This window comes from Malus domestica, chromosome 03 (genome assembly GCF_042453785.1).
Source record: "Malus domestica chromosome 03, GDT2T_hap1".
Classification (NCBI taxonomy): Eukaryota; Viridiplantae; Streptophyta; class Magnoliopsida; order Rosales; family Rosaceae; genus Malus; species Malus domestica.
This window is the reverse complement of record NC_091663.1, coordinates 9,668,427-9,685,163: the sequence shown is the minus strand read 5'-3', so window position 1 is coordinate 9,685,163 and position 16,737 is coordinate 9,668,427. Positions and strand designations below refer to the sequence as shown.

At 38.1% G+C, this 16,737-nt stretch overlaps 1 protein-coding gene across 1 annotated transcript; it reads right to left on the bottom strand.

The window, feature by feature from the left end:
- Nucleotides 1–8,129: 8,129 nt before the first annotated feature.
- On the bottom strand, nt 8,130–12,172 carry LOC103427185 (uncharacterized). Its single transcript, XM_008365256.4, has 6 exons — nt 11,480–12,172; nt 10,720–10,917; nt 10,385–10,624; nt 9,719–9,936; nt 9,036–9,287; nt 8,130–8,680 (listed from the first exon to the last, which is right to left on the bottom strand). Exons 1-6 carry the CDS (start codon nt 11,919–11,921, stop codon nt 8,366–8,368), a joined length of 1,665 nt encoding a protein of 554 aa, XP_008363478.3. The 5' UTR covers nt 11,922–12,172; the 3' UTR covers nt 8,130–8,365.
- Between the last annotated feature and the right edge of the window lie 4,565 nt (nt 12,173–16,737).

The window sequence follows — 16,737 nt, the reverse complement described above, 5'->3', positions numbered from 1 at the left end:
GAGAGAGAGAGAGAGAGAGAGAGAGAGAGAGAGGGTTTTTTATTATTTAAACAAACAAAAAAAACTATTATTTTGATTGCTTATTGACAGGGGGAGGGTTCCAAGGGTGGAGATGTAAATGGCAATTACTGTTCATTAATGGTAGTTACTATTCATTTAAGGCAGTTACTGTTTAATATGATGGATTGAATAGTGAATTGCCAGGGGAAAGGGTGATAGAATAGAGATATTGGTGTATAAGATGAGGCCACTTGTAATTAGATTAGAGAAGAAGTTAGTTAAGGAAGTTAGCTGTGTAAGTGTAAGACTATAAATACCTCAACACTGTATTACTTGGAAGTTAAGAAATATATCAGAGATATTCATCTTCTCTCTAAGTTCTTTCTCTCTCTCTCTCTCTCTCTCTCTCTCTCTCTAAGTCTGTTACATTCTTAGTCTTCCTTACTGTATAATATTGATCATAGTTAACATGGTATCAATCGCCATTGTTGCCTGCGCATAATCTTCGATCCTCTGCTTCCGCTCCGATTGAAGGTGTATTCGTTCTTCTTGATTTGTGTTTTTTCTGATCTCTGATTCTCTTCTTCTTCCTCTAATTTGGATTTCTAGGGTTTCTTGGGTGGTCGTGATCTTTCTTCGATCATCTTTTCTGCTTCCTTCCGTCTTGCATATCAACTGTTTGCTATTATTCCTCTGAGAGTTTTTCAGACGAAATTTCAATGGTGACTGCAACGCAACTTCAAATTGTGCAATCTCCGATTACTGCTTTAATCTCCACAATCTCGACTTCGGTTAATGTCAAATTGGATGACTCCAATTATCTCAATTGGAATTTTCAGATACAACTTTTGTTGGAAAGCAATGGTATTATGGGGTTTGTTGATGGCTCGCACCCTTGTCCACTTCAATTTGCAGTTTCTCCTACTGACTCTGGCTCTTGTACTTCTGCTGAATCTGATGCATTTGTGGTGTGGAAAATGCATGATCGGGCTATAATGCAATTGATCACAGCCACTTTGTCTCCTGTTGCGTTGTCTTGTGCTATTGGTAGTAAGAGTTCTCAGGATCTTTGGATTCGTCTGAAAGAACAGTTCTCTACAGTGTCTAAGACTAGCATTTTTCAAATGAAGTCAAATCTTCAGACGATAAAGAAAGGGTCTGATTCGGTGTCTCAGTATCTTCATAGAATTAAAGAGGCTAGAGATTACTTATCTGCTGCTGGGGTTTATTTTGTGGATGAGGATATAGTTATTCTTGCTCTCAATGGGTTACCTTCTGAATATAACACTTTTCGCTGTGTTATTCGGGGTCGTGAGAATGTGATCTCTCTTAAGGAGTTTCGATCTCAGTTGCTTGCTGAAGAGGTCATTGTCGAAACCTCCACAACTGCACCTTTTATCACTGCCATGGTTGCTAATACTGTCTCTCATTCTGGCAAGAATCACTCACCTAATCTTGCATCTGGGCAGTCTTAATTCTTTTCTGGAGGTTACAAGCAGTTTAATGGGAATAAAAACAAAGGGAAAGGCAAGTTTCATCAAGGGGCTCGGTTTTATTCACCCAAACAGTATACTCAAACTCATGTGCTCCCTACACCAAGTCCAGGAATACTTGGTCAATCACCAGTACCATATTTTGGTCATCCAAGTGCACCATTGCTGCCTACTTGTCAAACGTGTAATGTTGAAGGACACACTGCTCCATATTGCCAGTCTAAACCTCCTGATAAAGCTCCATGTCAAATATGTGGCAAGCACAATCACAGCACATGGTACTGTTTTTTCAATGACAAGGGTCCTAATTTTGGTGGTCCTACCCGACAGTTCTATCCTTCTCAAGTGCAACCATCCACATATGGTGCTCCAAGCTATAATGCTCCATTTCAGCATTCATCAATGCAATCTCAACATTTTCATCCTCATCAACAATCTCCACAAGCATTACATACTGTGATGACTCAGTCACCATCTTCACCGTCTCCTTCTTATTCCGATCCTCAAGTGTGGATCACTGACTCTGGAGCCACTAATCACATGACTGCCGATCTCAGTAACCTCTCTTTGGCATCGCCATATCCTACATCTGAGACCATTCAAACTGCCAATGGTGAAGGTTTGCCTGTGTCTCATATTGGTAGCACAGTTCTCAATGTTTCCAAACTGAATTCTGTGCATCCGATTAAGCTAAATTTTGTGCTTTATGTTCCGAAATTGACACACAACTTGTTATCTGTGCATCGAATCTGTTTAGATAATAACTGCTGGCTAATTTTTGATGCTTTCTGCTTCTGGATTCAGGACAAGGCCACAGGGAGGATCATTTACAAGGGAAAATGCAATAATGGCCTCTATCCCATCCCTTGTCTTTCTGCCACATCTCATTCTACACATTCAGCTCCATTTCCAGCTAAAGCATTCCTTGGTCAGCATGTTCATTCTACAACCTGGCATAACAGACTAGGTCACCCATCTAATAACATTGGTTCTTTGATGCTAAAGCAAGCTAATATTCCTTGTTCCATGTCTTCATTACCTGTAATGTGCTCTAGCTGTTTGGAGGGCAAGTTTTGTAAGCTTCCCTTTTCCCTAAGTACTAATAAGTCTGTAAAAAATTTTGCTGTTATTCATAGTGAATTTTGGGGTCCAGCTCCTTCTATTTCCATTGATGGTTACAGATATTATGTGACCTTTATCGATGAATATACAAGACATTGTTGGCTGTTTCCTTTGATCAACAAATCTGATATCTTTGCTACTTTTGTTGCATTTTATTCATTTGTTCTTACTCAGTTTGCAACTGCTATTCAAACCTTACAGAGTGATGGAGGGGGTGAGTATGTTAGTAAGGCTTTTTAGTCCTTTCTTCTTGATAAGGGAATTACTCATCAACTTTCTTGCCCACATACACCCGAGCAAAATGGTCTAGCCGAGCGAAAGCATAGGCATGTTATTGAAACTACTGTGACCCTATTACAAACAGCTAGGTTACCTGCTAGTTTTTGGTCGTATGCTTGTCAAACAGCTGTCTACCTCATTAATCGAATGCCCTCTTCTGTGCTAGGACATAAATCTCCTTTTGAACTTTTGTTTGGTCATCTTCCTGTTATCTCTCATCTCCGAATTTTCGGGTGTGCATGTTATCCTTTGTTAAAGCCTTATAATTCTACTAAATTACAAGCCAAGACCACCAAGTGTATTTTTCTGGGTTATGCTACCAAATATAAAGGGTATATATGTTATGAGGTTTCTAAACAGCGAGTTTATATTTCGAGACATGTTGTGTTTGATGAGGATCAATTTCCTTACACAACTTTGTTGGTCCACTCTACAAACTCATATAACTCTTCTTCAGTTCCTACTTTCACACTTCCCGCACCTGTGATTTCTAATGACAATGTTGAGTTACCTATGTCTCATTCATCATTTCGATCACCATCATCTCATACCAATCCTGCCTCCTCATCCTCACTTGCTCCTTCTCCCATATCCATCTCTCCTATTCCTTCTTCACCCCTATCTGTTCCATCCATTACTGGTTCTTCCACTTCTCATTCTCTAGTCCTTGTCCCTGTGGCACTTGTCCCTGGTTCTGATGCTTCTCCAGCAGTGTCCTTTGGTCCTGATACTTTGCAAGAGGTGTTGGAGGTTCCACCCCTCAATTTGCATCCTATGCAAACTCGGAGCAAAAGTGGTATTATCAAGACCAAAGCTTTATTAGCTACTATTCAGGAGTCTGACTGCACTGATTTGTCCCTTATTGAACCAACTTCTTATAAAACAACAATGAAGGATCCTACTTGGTTGAAAGCTATGCAAGAGGAGATCAGTGCTTTACATAAACAAGGTACTTGGAGTTTGGTGATATTACCTTCTACAAAGAACTTGGTCGGTTGCAAATGGATATTCAAGATCAAGAAACATTCTGATGGCACCATTGCTCGCCATAAAGCTCGGCTTGTTGCTAAAGGGTTTAGTCAAGAACCGGGTCTTGATTATGGGGAAACCTTCAGTCCTGTGGTTAAACCTACCACGGTTCGCCTAGTATTGGCTTTGGCAGCTCAATTTCATTGGCCCCTTAGGCAACTAGATGTCAAGAATGCCTTTTTACATGGCATTTTGGATGAAGAGGTGTATATGACCCAGCCTCCTGGTTTTGCTGATGTCACTACTTCTCACCTTGTTTGCAAGTTGCACAAGTCCCTATATGGACTTAAGCAAGCCCCTCGAGCTTGGAATGACCGATTTACCAAGTTCTTGCCTCTTTTGGGTTTTCAACACACTTATTCTGACTCCTCTCTGTTTGTCAAGACAGTTGACTCTGGTATTGTCATCTTGCTGCTTTATGTGGACGATATTATTATCACAGGGAATGCAGATGCAGCTATGCAACAGGTTATTAGTGCTTTAACCAAGGAATTTGATATCAAGGATCTGGGGGATCTGCATTTCTTTCTGGGCATTCAAATCTCTCGCACTGCACATGGCTTATGTTTGTCTCAATCCAAATATATTTTGGATCTCCTTACTAAAACTGAGATGCTTGAGTCCAAGTCATGTGAGACTCCCTGTTTGCCTTATAACCGGCTTCTCAAAGATGATGGTGCTCCTTATAACAATCCAACGTTGTACAGGAGTGTAGTCGGTGCATTGCAGTACCTCACCTTTACAAGGCCAGATATAGCATTTTCTGTCCATCAAGTATGTCAATTCATGCAACAGCCTATGATTGCTCATTTCACTGCTGTCAACCGCATTTTGAGGTACTTAAAGGGTACCATTCATCATGGCCTCACTTATTCACAAGGACCACTGCAATTAAAAGCCTTTAGTGATGCTGATTGGGCAGGTGACCCTAATGATAGGCGTTCTACCACTGGCATGGCTGTGTTTTTAGGAAACAATCCTATATCCTGGTCTTCAAAGAAACAATTGACAGTTTCTCGCTCATCCACAGAGGCTGAATATCGAGCCTTGTCCTCTACTTCCGCTGAATTAGACTGGATTCAGCAACTGTTAGTCTTTCTGCAGGTTCCTCTTACATCACCTCCGGTTTTATTTTGTGATAATTTGTCCACCATTGCTTTGGCTTTTAATCCGGTTCAACATCAACGTACTAAGCACATAGAGGTTGATGTTCATTTTGTGCGTGAACGCGTTGCCAAGAAACAACTTTTTGTTCAGTTTGTGTCCTCTAAAGAGCAATTTGCTGATATTTTGACTAAAGGGTTGAGTTCTCCTCTGTTTCGTACTCACTGTACCAACCTCATGCTTCGAGCATCGAATCATGTGTTTGCGGGGGGATGATAGAATAGAGATATTGGTGTATAAGATGTTGCCACTTGTAATTAGATTAAAGAAGAAGTTAGTTAAGGAAGTTAGCTGTGTAAGTGTAAGACTATAAATGCCTCAACACTGTATTACTTGGAAGTTAAGAAATATATCAGAGATATTCATCTTCTCTCTAAGTTCTTTCTCTCTCTCTCTCTCTCTAAGTCTGTTACATTCTTAGTCTTCCTTACTGTATAATATTGATCATAGTTAACAAAGGGCTCCATGGGTGGAATTGCTCTTAATATTTGTTGGCTTGGTTTCCAAGGGCGGAGTCGATCTTTTTTACCAATTTGTGGCGGCGCTGACTTCCCTAGATAGTTTTGTGGCAGCTACGCCTTACTTGGCTCACGGTAGTTGTGGATCTCTCTTGGACCGGTAAATTTGATGGTGGTTTTGGTTAAGTGTCCTTATTTTCGAATTGAAGATGATCCAATCGGTGGCTATCACTTTCGGATCAGTGCAGGGGTGTTTGTACTGCGTCTAGCTAGTAGTGTTTAGTGATTTTGCCTCATTTTCCAACAATGGCTTTGTTGTGGTCTTGCTTGATGGAAATGACACTGCGTATTTCTCAGGATAGGTCTGTAGCGTCATATGTCATCTTTGTGATATATTTGTTCTGGTGGTGCTTATGCTTGTACGATAGTGCTTGTGTTTATGGTAACCACTTAGGGGATTATCTATGATGTTTGTTTGTGCAAATGATCTCCATATTAAGTAATAGATTGCTCACTGGAGAAAATATACAGATGTTGGCGATTCGCGGGGGCGGCGGCCTGGCGTTGCCAGAGCCGGTGACTCCTCAAGGCCAAAGAAAGTGTCTCACAGGCTTTCATACGTCTTTCGAGGCAAATACGCTTTGGTCGTTCTTTCGTTTGAAGGGCCTTCGAAGCCTTTCAAAGTTCGTTACTAGAGGCATTGATCTTCATCAGAGTTTTCCAGATTTGATCCATGGTAAGGGTAGCTTCGCCAACGGGAGTGTCGTCGTGTCGTGGGGCGACAGAGACGCATGGGTGTTGGTTTGAGGTAGACATGATTGTGGTAGAGTGATTTGGTCAGGGTAATATGAATTCACTATTAATGAAATTGAAATCACCAATTCTTGGAACTAAATTCGCGCATCACCTTATGTGGAGGAGATGCACAAACTCGACTACATGTAAAAGACTAAGCGATCGTAAGATCACCTAGGCACCAGTGGGGTACCGACCAAAGGCTCTCCGAAAGTCAAGTTAATAAGCAATTTATGGGACTCAAATAGTGGGTAAGAGAATAAAGTATGCAATAATTGTATTATCAGAGATAAACCTTAGAAATGAGTATTTATACTAGTAAAAAAACGACTCCTTTTACTATATAGAATTTGTATCAAAACAACGAGAATCCAAAATGATATCACGGAATAGATATTGCATTCTCTTTAAAAGTGTGATTACTTACCGCACGACAATCCCTAGATTGTACGAATCTCCAAGAATATAGAAAACTTATCTGATCCCCAATCGAATTAGTTTCCGCATTTTTAGAAATAAGAATGGTCAATTTCAGCATATTTCTTATTGACGGATGTAATATCTTTTGATCCCCCTGCAGCAATGTGTTTTCCAAGTCTTAAGTTCGTCCATGTCGAAGTTCTTGATGTTGATGAAACCTCAATGCAAAAGATGTTTTCTTATTGAAGAGCTGAAAATGCATAATAATTAGAAATTAAATATATAATTCTGTCATTATATTGGCAGCAGAAGCCGCAGCCTAATCAAATACATAATAATATTCAACAGCTGACGTCATATGACACCTCATCCCCCAGCTTCATCTTCCCTATTTATACCCTCACTTTGCACTTCAAACAAACCCCACCTCTCTCTCTCTCTCTCTCTCTCTCTCTCTCTCTCTCTCTCTAGCTCTAAACATATACCAAGTCCAAAATAAAGCTCAAAGCTTTAGCTGCAATGGAGTGCAGTACTGAAACAATGAACACAAATTACGCAACCACTTCATCAACTATGTCTCAACCTCCTCCTTCTTCTTCACCATCGTCTCCTCCAACGCTAACTCCGACTCCAAGTCCACCAGTTGTTGTAAGTCCTTGTGCTGCATGCAACATAGTGAGGAGAAGATGTGCAGACAAGTGCTCTCTCTAATCTTGTTTGAGTTGTCCATAGATAATGTCATTGCTGAATACTTCTGCTACGTTATACTAACATGCTTGTCTTAAAGTCACTTCCCACTTCCTAATTCTTTTACTGTCGGAAAACAAACTGCGATGAAAAATGTTCAGAGCTTCGATGGAACCGACCAGCGGTCGTGCCTATTTGTTTGTTGTCACATCTCAAGACCATCTCCATACAGGGATTCAAGGGACGCCGGGTTGAGATGGAAGTGGCTAAGTACTTGTTAGAGAGGATGATACTTTATACCTGTGAATTGGAGCAGAGCTGGTGCAAGAAGGAGGAGTTGTACAAAGAGTTTTCGATGTTCCATCAGGCGAGGACTTGTAAAGTTGAGTTTATCAATATGTAAATTTAGGTTAACATATGGCGACGCGCGTTTGTCTATTACGGTATTCACTCATGCGTTTGTCACGCGTTTGTCTATTACGGTATTCACTCATGCGTTTGTCAGTTCGGATCATTTAGTCAAAGCGCACACTGTTCTAGCCAACTTGGCTAAGCTCAATCTGGTTAACCTAAGTTGCTTGCGGTGATAAGCGCTCGGTTTGACATTTGGGTTACGTATTGAAACGATGTGTAAAACAGAGCAGTTCGGAAGCAAAAATTGAATGAAAATTTGAGCAAATGATTGAAAATCAAAACGATACGATTTCTTTGTATATTTTTGTTGTTCGACAAAACTTCCTCCAAAAGTCATACTCCACCTGATAACATCCAAAACTCTGAGCAACAGAATTAACAGGATGCTTTAGCTATTCTTTCTTTTCGTTTATTTTTTGCTTTCTTTGATTTTTTCAAACTCTAAGAGTAACGTAGTAACCCTATGATATATACATTGTACCTCTCTGAAGTAAACTAGGACAATCATGCCTCGGCTGGTGCCGGAACAGAATCACCACGCGCTTCCTCTTCTTCCTGCTCTTCAGTACCTTCAAGAGGACTTTCCTCTTCTTCCTGCTCTTCAGTACCTTCAAGAGGACTTTGATCTACTTCTGTTGTGAAGTTCAGTGGCCCTTGTGGTGTTCCAAAGAGTGCGGTGAATATCTGTCTGTGGCATTCATCACAAAAGTAGATGTAAGTGAAATGGCCCTCGTATGGGAGCTTATGCACTGCAGCTCCTGGTAAAATCCGGTGCACAAAGTCAGTCATCGATGGCGGGACCACCTTATCATCCATCCCCTGTCAAACAGTGGAGAAAATGCCCATGATTAATACTTTATTTAACAGGAAAGTAATACATTGGATAAGAAATACTAAAGGCTCCTGTATAATTTGAACCAAGCAATTCAACGGCTGGAGATTCGTTGTGGTTACAAGGAAACAACTATCACCAGCAATCTGTAAACGAATATGCTACGGCATACACTAGTTTCTGAACCTAAGAACAATCTCACATTCTTCTAGTACAATGAGTGATCTCATTGCCATCTACGAGTCTACTCAACATATTACCAGTCTTCCATCAAAATTTTCCAAGTCCTTAGCAGTAAAACAATCGAAAAACAAACATGTAAATGACGGAGATGCTTCAGACCTGCCATATGTGTATTGGGCCAAGGAAGCCAATTAATTCCTCCTGAGAGGTGAGCATGGCCTTGAGCCAATTGACCACGCCTTTCCCCCGTTCTTTCTTCTGCAATTTGAGGTCTGCAAGGCTGAAACCCCAATTTGACACTTGTAAAACAGCTTCCTCCACAAAGGGTTTTGCATTTCCCTGCCTAATTGATTCTTCCACATCCCTTTGCCAGAATTCTTCGTAGATTGGGTCTTCCATTAGAGCTTTATCCTGGAGAAATTCAACATAAAGTTTTGAATAAGAATCCATACAGGTAAGATGATAATCTTACTTTGGCCTTTCGTTTATTCTAAAAGTAACACTGACAAAATGGGAGCCCAGTTACCAAATTAGAGTGGAATGGAAGCCAAACCTTCTAAAAATTCTCGATGCATCATATTCCAGGTCTACCACTAGATAATTAATTTTGAGAAAATTTGGAAAATCAACTAAAGATGATGCTTTGCTACAGGTTTAGGATATACAAATCAAACATGAAACTCTTTCGGCATCGTTAGAAGAGAAGAACTCTACAGTCCGATTATGTGTCCATATACCTAGTTACAGATGCAGCTTATGCGTTTATGTGGAAATTAAAATTTTAGTTGCCAAATTTGTCAACGTTTCAACTAGTAAACAAAAAGATGAACAACGATCCTCACCCTCTTTCCCAGAGATAGTGACAGCCATCTATCAATTTGTCCATGCTTTCCAGATAAGAAGCTTCTGTGATAGAAGTAAGAAAGAAAACTAGGAAACCTCCTAGCCAAAAAGTACATAAATTTTCTGCTTCGCGTCCACTTCTCCCAGGTTCTGCGCCTCTCTTCCCTATTCATGAATGAATCATACGGATTAACCATTGGAGCAAACATGGCTGCACCTGCGAGTTAGACCGGTAGGGATCATAAGAAAATGCTTTTGAATAGAATACATCAGAGATCCAAATTTCCTCAAAACATGTTATTTGTCCCAGTTACATGAATATTGATTTGATCAAAGACTTATCATACATTAGAAATTAGTTTTATCCCATATCAGGCTATGATATTATAATGCTTGTTACGAAAATCTAGCAACATCTCACCCACGTAAATGTAGAAATCTTCAGGCTTATATCTTGCATGAAAATCAGAAATTTCAGACTACATGGCAAAACTCAAGGTCATTGCCAGAATGAATAGTACTCGAAGCTAGCCGCACGCATATTCCTCTGTGGCAATGCCACTCGAAATACAGTGACAGCTTCGTATTTGTGCCCATATTCTTCATCGTTGACATATACTTGAAATTTTTTACATGGAAATATCATATAGAAGAGACATTAATACCTGCAAGTCTATCAGGAATGTATCTGAGCGCTGCCCAAGCATGCAAGCCTCCGCTCGAGTATCCCACAACCCAAAACTTGTCATTCACACCAACAGCATCAGCTAAGAGCAACATATCCATTGCAGAAGATTCAAGGTTTCTGTTGGGGTGAGGGTCACTCTCTCCAAAACCAGGAAGATCATATGTCAATAAGCGAACGCCAAACTCTTCCAACAGGGAAGCCTTGAGTCCAGGTATTCCTAATGTTCAAAACAATGACACAAAACTAAGAAATTGCACAACGTGCGTTAACAGAGAGGTTATCTGTTTGCTTTCAACATCCAAAATGTGCAACCTGCGAGGCGGGACGAAAGGAAAGAATGTGGAGCAATGATTGAAAACCTAGCTCTGTCCGCCGGAACGCCTTGCTCCTTGTATGCTATGAATCTACCATCTGGAAGCATTACGCGGGCAGCACTCGGAGGATGAATGTATATCTTCTTTACTTCCGGGGCAGGACCGGAAGGAGTAGTTTCGACATTCACATACACCACTGGAAATTTGAAAATCCGTGTCAGTAAGATGGACATCGATTTTAAAGTCCCAATTACGCTTGAGAATTAAAACAAAAAAGCACCCCATGAATCAACCAATGTCAAATTTCTAGCACTGTGAAACCAAATATGTTGTAGGAAATTTTCTCGGAAAATTTCCAGGATTTCCAGAATTTCTGTTTGGTTCTCGAGAAAGGATATCATGCAGATTTAGCAAGCTCCGTTGACCACTTGGTACGACTCCCTCGGGATCCGAAAATGAAATAAATTAAAACAGTGACATTTTCAAGTCATATTTCCTTCATTTTCTCAGAAACCAAACACAAGATAACATTTCACAATACAGGACAAAATCCCGAGTCAGAAAATTTTCCGGTTCATGTCTTAAAAAAAATCGAATTAAATAAAAATTCAGAACTCATAGCAAGCATAACTTATCCAACAAAAGAATCTATTAGTCCTGAATTTTCTCAGCAACCAAACAGTGGATAAAAGGCCACAAAAACTCGTTTTCCTCCTCCCCATCTTCTCGGCAATCAAACACAACACACACTCACGCACCTGCAAAAGCAAGAATCGTGACGCAGGCAATCACCGACCAAGCATGAATCGGATCCTTATCTTCCGGCAGATACTCGTTCACGATCCCCAATTTCCTGCGAAGCTGCGTCACTCTCTTCCCCAAGTACGACTCCCTTACCTTCCCCAAGCTCCTCCCCAACACCGAGTCCCGATTCCCTAGGCTCTGCCGCACTATATCCCTGCACCCTTTCCCGAACTCCACGGCAATCTCCGCCGCCGCTTTCGAGAACTCCCGCACAAGTCCCCCCAGCGTCTCCGGCGGCACCGTCTCGCTCGCATTGGGCCACACGGCCACACCGCCCGATGGGACGCCGTACGCTGCCCTTCCCACGCCGCTTCCGCCCCCGTTTACCAGATCATTGGGTCGCCACGGCCTGGGCCGGCCTGCGTAGAATTCGGGTCCAGTGTCCGGCTCCGACATTGGATCACACAGCAACTGCGGGCAACGAAGAAAAATGGAAGAAAAAAGATGTTGGAGAGTTGAAAATTGAGAGAGTGGTTTTTTTATTTTTTTTATTACATTGAGAAGAATAAAAAAAGAATTCTATAAAAAAAAAAGGGGAAATGTGGGAGAAATTGGGCGTGGAAAGGTTGAAAACAGGTGTTGAAAAGTGGAGTGAGAAGATGAAAGTGGGTGGCTTTTTGGTTTCTTGCAGTTGCAGTGTAATTCCCTTTCTTGTTTTCCGGAGCTTTCCTATTTTACTCTTGTTTTTATTTACTTTTTACTAATGTTTTGACAATATCGGATTTTTAATGTGTCCGAAACACATATCATATGTTATTATAAACGTGAAATTTTTATTTTTAATTGTTTCTTCAATTATACAGTGACATATGATGTATATATCTGTGTTTCAAACACACTGAATGACGATCTTTTCATTTTAGCTCTTGAGAATCATTAATCAAACATTTAAACCAAGTCTTAATTACATTTATTTTTGGCAAATTGTTTTTAAAATTTAGATATAAATAAACAGTTTTGATCATCTTGCTACTTTAAAAGTGCGAAGAAGAAGAATCGAAATTATTAAACGTAAAAAAGAATCTTGTTGAGCAAAAAAGTATCCTTTCTATCTTGCAATTTGGGTCCGATACTTTTTAGGCAAGCCTTTTCATCTTGCCGACTTTTTTCAATTGCTGATACATAAGCATGTCGGACTTTGTAAAATTATGAGAATCCTTAAATTGTGTCGGTTCATCTTACATCGTACGGTTATAAATTATTTTAAATATTTTTATTTTAAATTAAATATAAATAGTACCTGATAAAAACTGAACATATATAATAAACGGACATAATTTGAAGATTCACATATCCTTCTCCGATATATAGCATGAATCGTGTGGCTTGGTGACATCTTAATATAATTAGAAGATGATTTTCACCCATAATTTTGAATTTTCATACATTTTGTTATTTTACATTCCCCATGTAATTTTCTTTCATTCAAACTTTAATAATTTAATTTATGCACCTCTGACAACAAAAGAAACCTTTTTTATTTCGTCGAATTAATTTCTGTAATATTTTTTTGGATTGCGTGGGATCTGGTGTCTTCGTGGACCGTGCGAACGGGCAATCCTAGTGGGGCCGGGAGTGAGCGTGAGGCTGAGATGGACGGTGGAGATCTGTCCTGACAATGCGTCAGTGGAATAATAGTGGAAGTGGCGGTTGTTGGGTAGTAACGACCACCATCGCTTTTTGTTGCATGCACGCACTCTCTTTCTCCTCGCCATCCTGATGATTTCCTTTCTTTCAGCGCCAGCGCCGGCCACGTCATCGGAACTAACTTTTTTGCTGTCATCCACAATATTATAGGAAATAATTGAGTATTGATTCAAGTCACGAAATAAACAATTTAATTTAGTATTGAATTCGTCATTTATAAGATTTAATTTAAGACATCTCACTTACAAGTTAAGAGAAATATCACTAGATTGTAGTATTGATTGGCTACGAAATTCTTTACCAACCAACTAAATAGCTGAACTTGTCACAATTTGTTTCAATCGTCCGTTCATATAACTCTTATCAAAATTTTCATTCTTAATAAAAGGTTTAAAATGATAAATTAAAGACTAGAATTCTAACGAAGTTATCTAAACTAATCATTATTTCACATTCTGTTAAATTTAAAGCTCCAATTAAATTAAAAAGCAAATATTAATTCTACAATTATCTCCATATTAAAATAAAAAAATCCTAAAAAAAAATTCTCAAAAGTAGGATTTGAATCTCTATCATCTATGTTTTTTTTTGTACAATATTTTACATTGTTGGCATGAAATTAACATTAAATTGTGAGTTGACAGATAATTTATGAACAATCCCACTTCAAGAGAGTTTTCTTAACATTTTTCTAAAATAAAATATTAATTAATTTCCCTAAATATTTAACCATTTTTTTCTCTGATGAGTTTAGTAACTTTAGTATTAGGCTTGGGTTCAAATAGAGTGGTACCAAAAAGGAAAATTATTACGAAATAACATAGATTCAAGATATTTCAATATTTTATTTGGTCAAAGAATTATGTAAAATTCCGGGTATAATAGAAAAACAAGTTGCACAAAAAAAAACACCCGTAAGCAAGACATCATGGAAAAGATATGTTTGAAATCTACACTTACCAAATATTTGTACCATCATTTGTATCATCTGTCTAATATAAAGATAGCTCATACACATATAGGTCTCATCTTTGCTAAAGAAACCATACAAATACATGATAAGAGTAATAATTTTTTGTTTGAAAATAATGTATTTGTGTTCATGTTAGTAACTGTTAGATTAACAAGTTGACCCTTTTTTTTCACTAAGATATATATACATGGACCATAATATATTTGATAGTGTTTTCTTTAAATAAGATTTTGATGTGACGAGGCAATAATAGCAGTACTATGGCGGTTATACGAAGTCGAGTTCTAAAGTCATCAACTATTCTCCCAATTCATGTAAAACATAAGATATTACTCCCTTATAAGGATAAATGGGAAAGAGATCCTCTTCGGATTTTTCCTTCCAAAACTCAGGAATTAAATGATCTGAATTTTTTAAATTTGATCAAACGGTAAAAATTATTATAATTTTCAAATTTTTTTACTAATTTCTTCATTTTTAGCCGTTTGATCAAATTTTAAAGACTCGAATCACTTGGTCCCTAGACTTTGGAAGAGAAGATCCGGAGAGGATCTCTTTCCGTATAAATGATGTTCACGAGAGGCCAAATATGATCAAACAAACACCATTAACACAATATTCCATTTTCATATTTTGAATAGAAAAGAAGACAAATTAATAAACCATACAATCAATTGCCCATCATTATTTAACTCTAATAATCAAATCTCAAGGTAGAGAATGTGAATTATCATTCTCTTCCAATAAAAATAGTTAGAGAATGGCATTAGTAGCAGGAAAATGGTAGGAGATTACATATTTAGATCATATTCACATATCATTTGATGTGGTAATTGATGTGCAATTGTCACGTTAATTTATGAATTTATCTCATTAGATGTTAATGATGTACATTACTTGTCACATAAGATGATATCCCAATGTAGTCTAAATGTGGTATCCCTCGCATTACTCTTAATAGTAACATAGTGCATCTTGTAAAAAGAACTAAAATTCAATAGTACAACTTTTTACATGTAATGTCTACTTATGTATGTGCGACTCACATGTAAAAGCAACTTATTAAAGTTATAAAAAGATATATTTCTGCACACATCAAATTCTAATTATGGCCTTTAGTGCACCTTTGGGGCATAAATATATATATCAAACTTAACCCTTGGTTTAGCCAAAAAGACCAAGAACATATACAACCAAATTACTCTTCTTTATTCCAAAATACATACTTGCCAATTGTTTAAGACAAACCTTCTCTTACCATGATCATTAATAAGTAATGAAATATTAGAATATAATTCTGATAACTTAATTTTTACAATGTGTGTAAACACTACATGTAAATAATAATCAATATATTCCCTCTTTCTCCAAGACATATCTATACACACGTCACATTGTAATCAATAATCTTATGACATTTTTTAACCGATATTACGTCGGTTAGGAAACCAAATAAAGAGTCCATCCAAACCCAAATAAAGAGTCTATCCTTTGGTACAATTTTGTGATGTGTTGTGTCCAATCAATCTTTATTTCGTTATCCTCCCACCATATTTCTCTATGTTTGGATCGTCTGCATTGCTTTTTGTGTTTTACATATTTTTTACCGATCGGTGGTTAGGCACTCCATGTCAACATTGCTTTCCCTTTCTAAAATACTTTTCTTAGTCGTACTTATTACGTCTCTCAACGTCAAATGGTCATTTAACTTAATGATAATATCAGATGGATTAATTATTTTGGACCAAATTTACAAATTATATAATGTTTTATTAATATGAAATTTGTGCAAAACACTCTTTTTTTTCTTAGACATGGTTGAAATCCCCAACAAGATTTTTATTGAGACCTATTTTAGCACCATATCGTCTCTTTGTATGTGTTTTTTGTATTAATGAATATCGTACTTTCTTAAAAAAAATACATTAATCAATACTTAAGTAATATTTAATGATCAACAGCAACACCATCTAGTTTACAAAATTTGATCTAAATAGTTGGTCTTTCTCGCATTATCGTTAATTTGATGGGCAAATAGATCAGTCTCAAACCGATCAATTGCGAGACACCACACATGCCCACAGACGAGCCACTTAATTGGAAAAGGATCTTCGTCAGATCATTTTCCTAAGAATCCCGTGATCGTGACCGTTCATCGTGCAGTCAATTTTCATTAGGTACTATTTATATTTAATTTTAAAATTTAAATTTTGAAATAATTTTTTACCGCACGATGTACGATGAACGATCACGATCACGTGATCCTTAGGATTTCTAAGAAAAAGATCCGACGAGGATCCTTTTCCCACTTAATTGACTAACGTGGCAACCTTTCTATTTTGATGCACTCTGTTTGTGACATGTATTTATTTGTGTAATTAGTTGTAGAAGATAAGGTCACTTATGTAAAGAGTCTTTGTGACTATATATATCTATGTGTACTGTCAATTAAGCTAATGATGCCTATTCTACTTTTGTTGTATTCAAACAATATGTAGAAAATCTACTTGGAAATAAAATCAAAGTTGTGCATTCAGATTCAGGGGGTGAATTCATTGGTGCTCAGTTCGAGTCTTTTCTTCACACTCATGG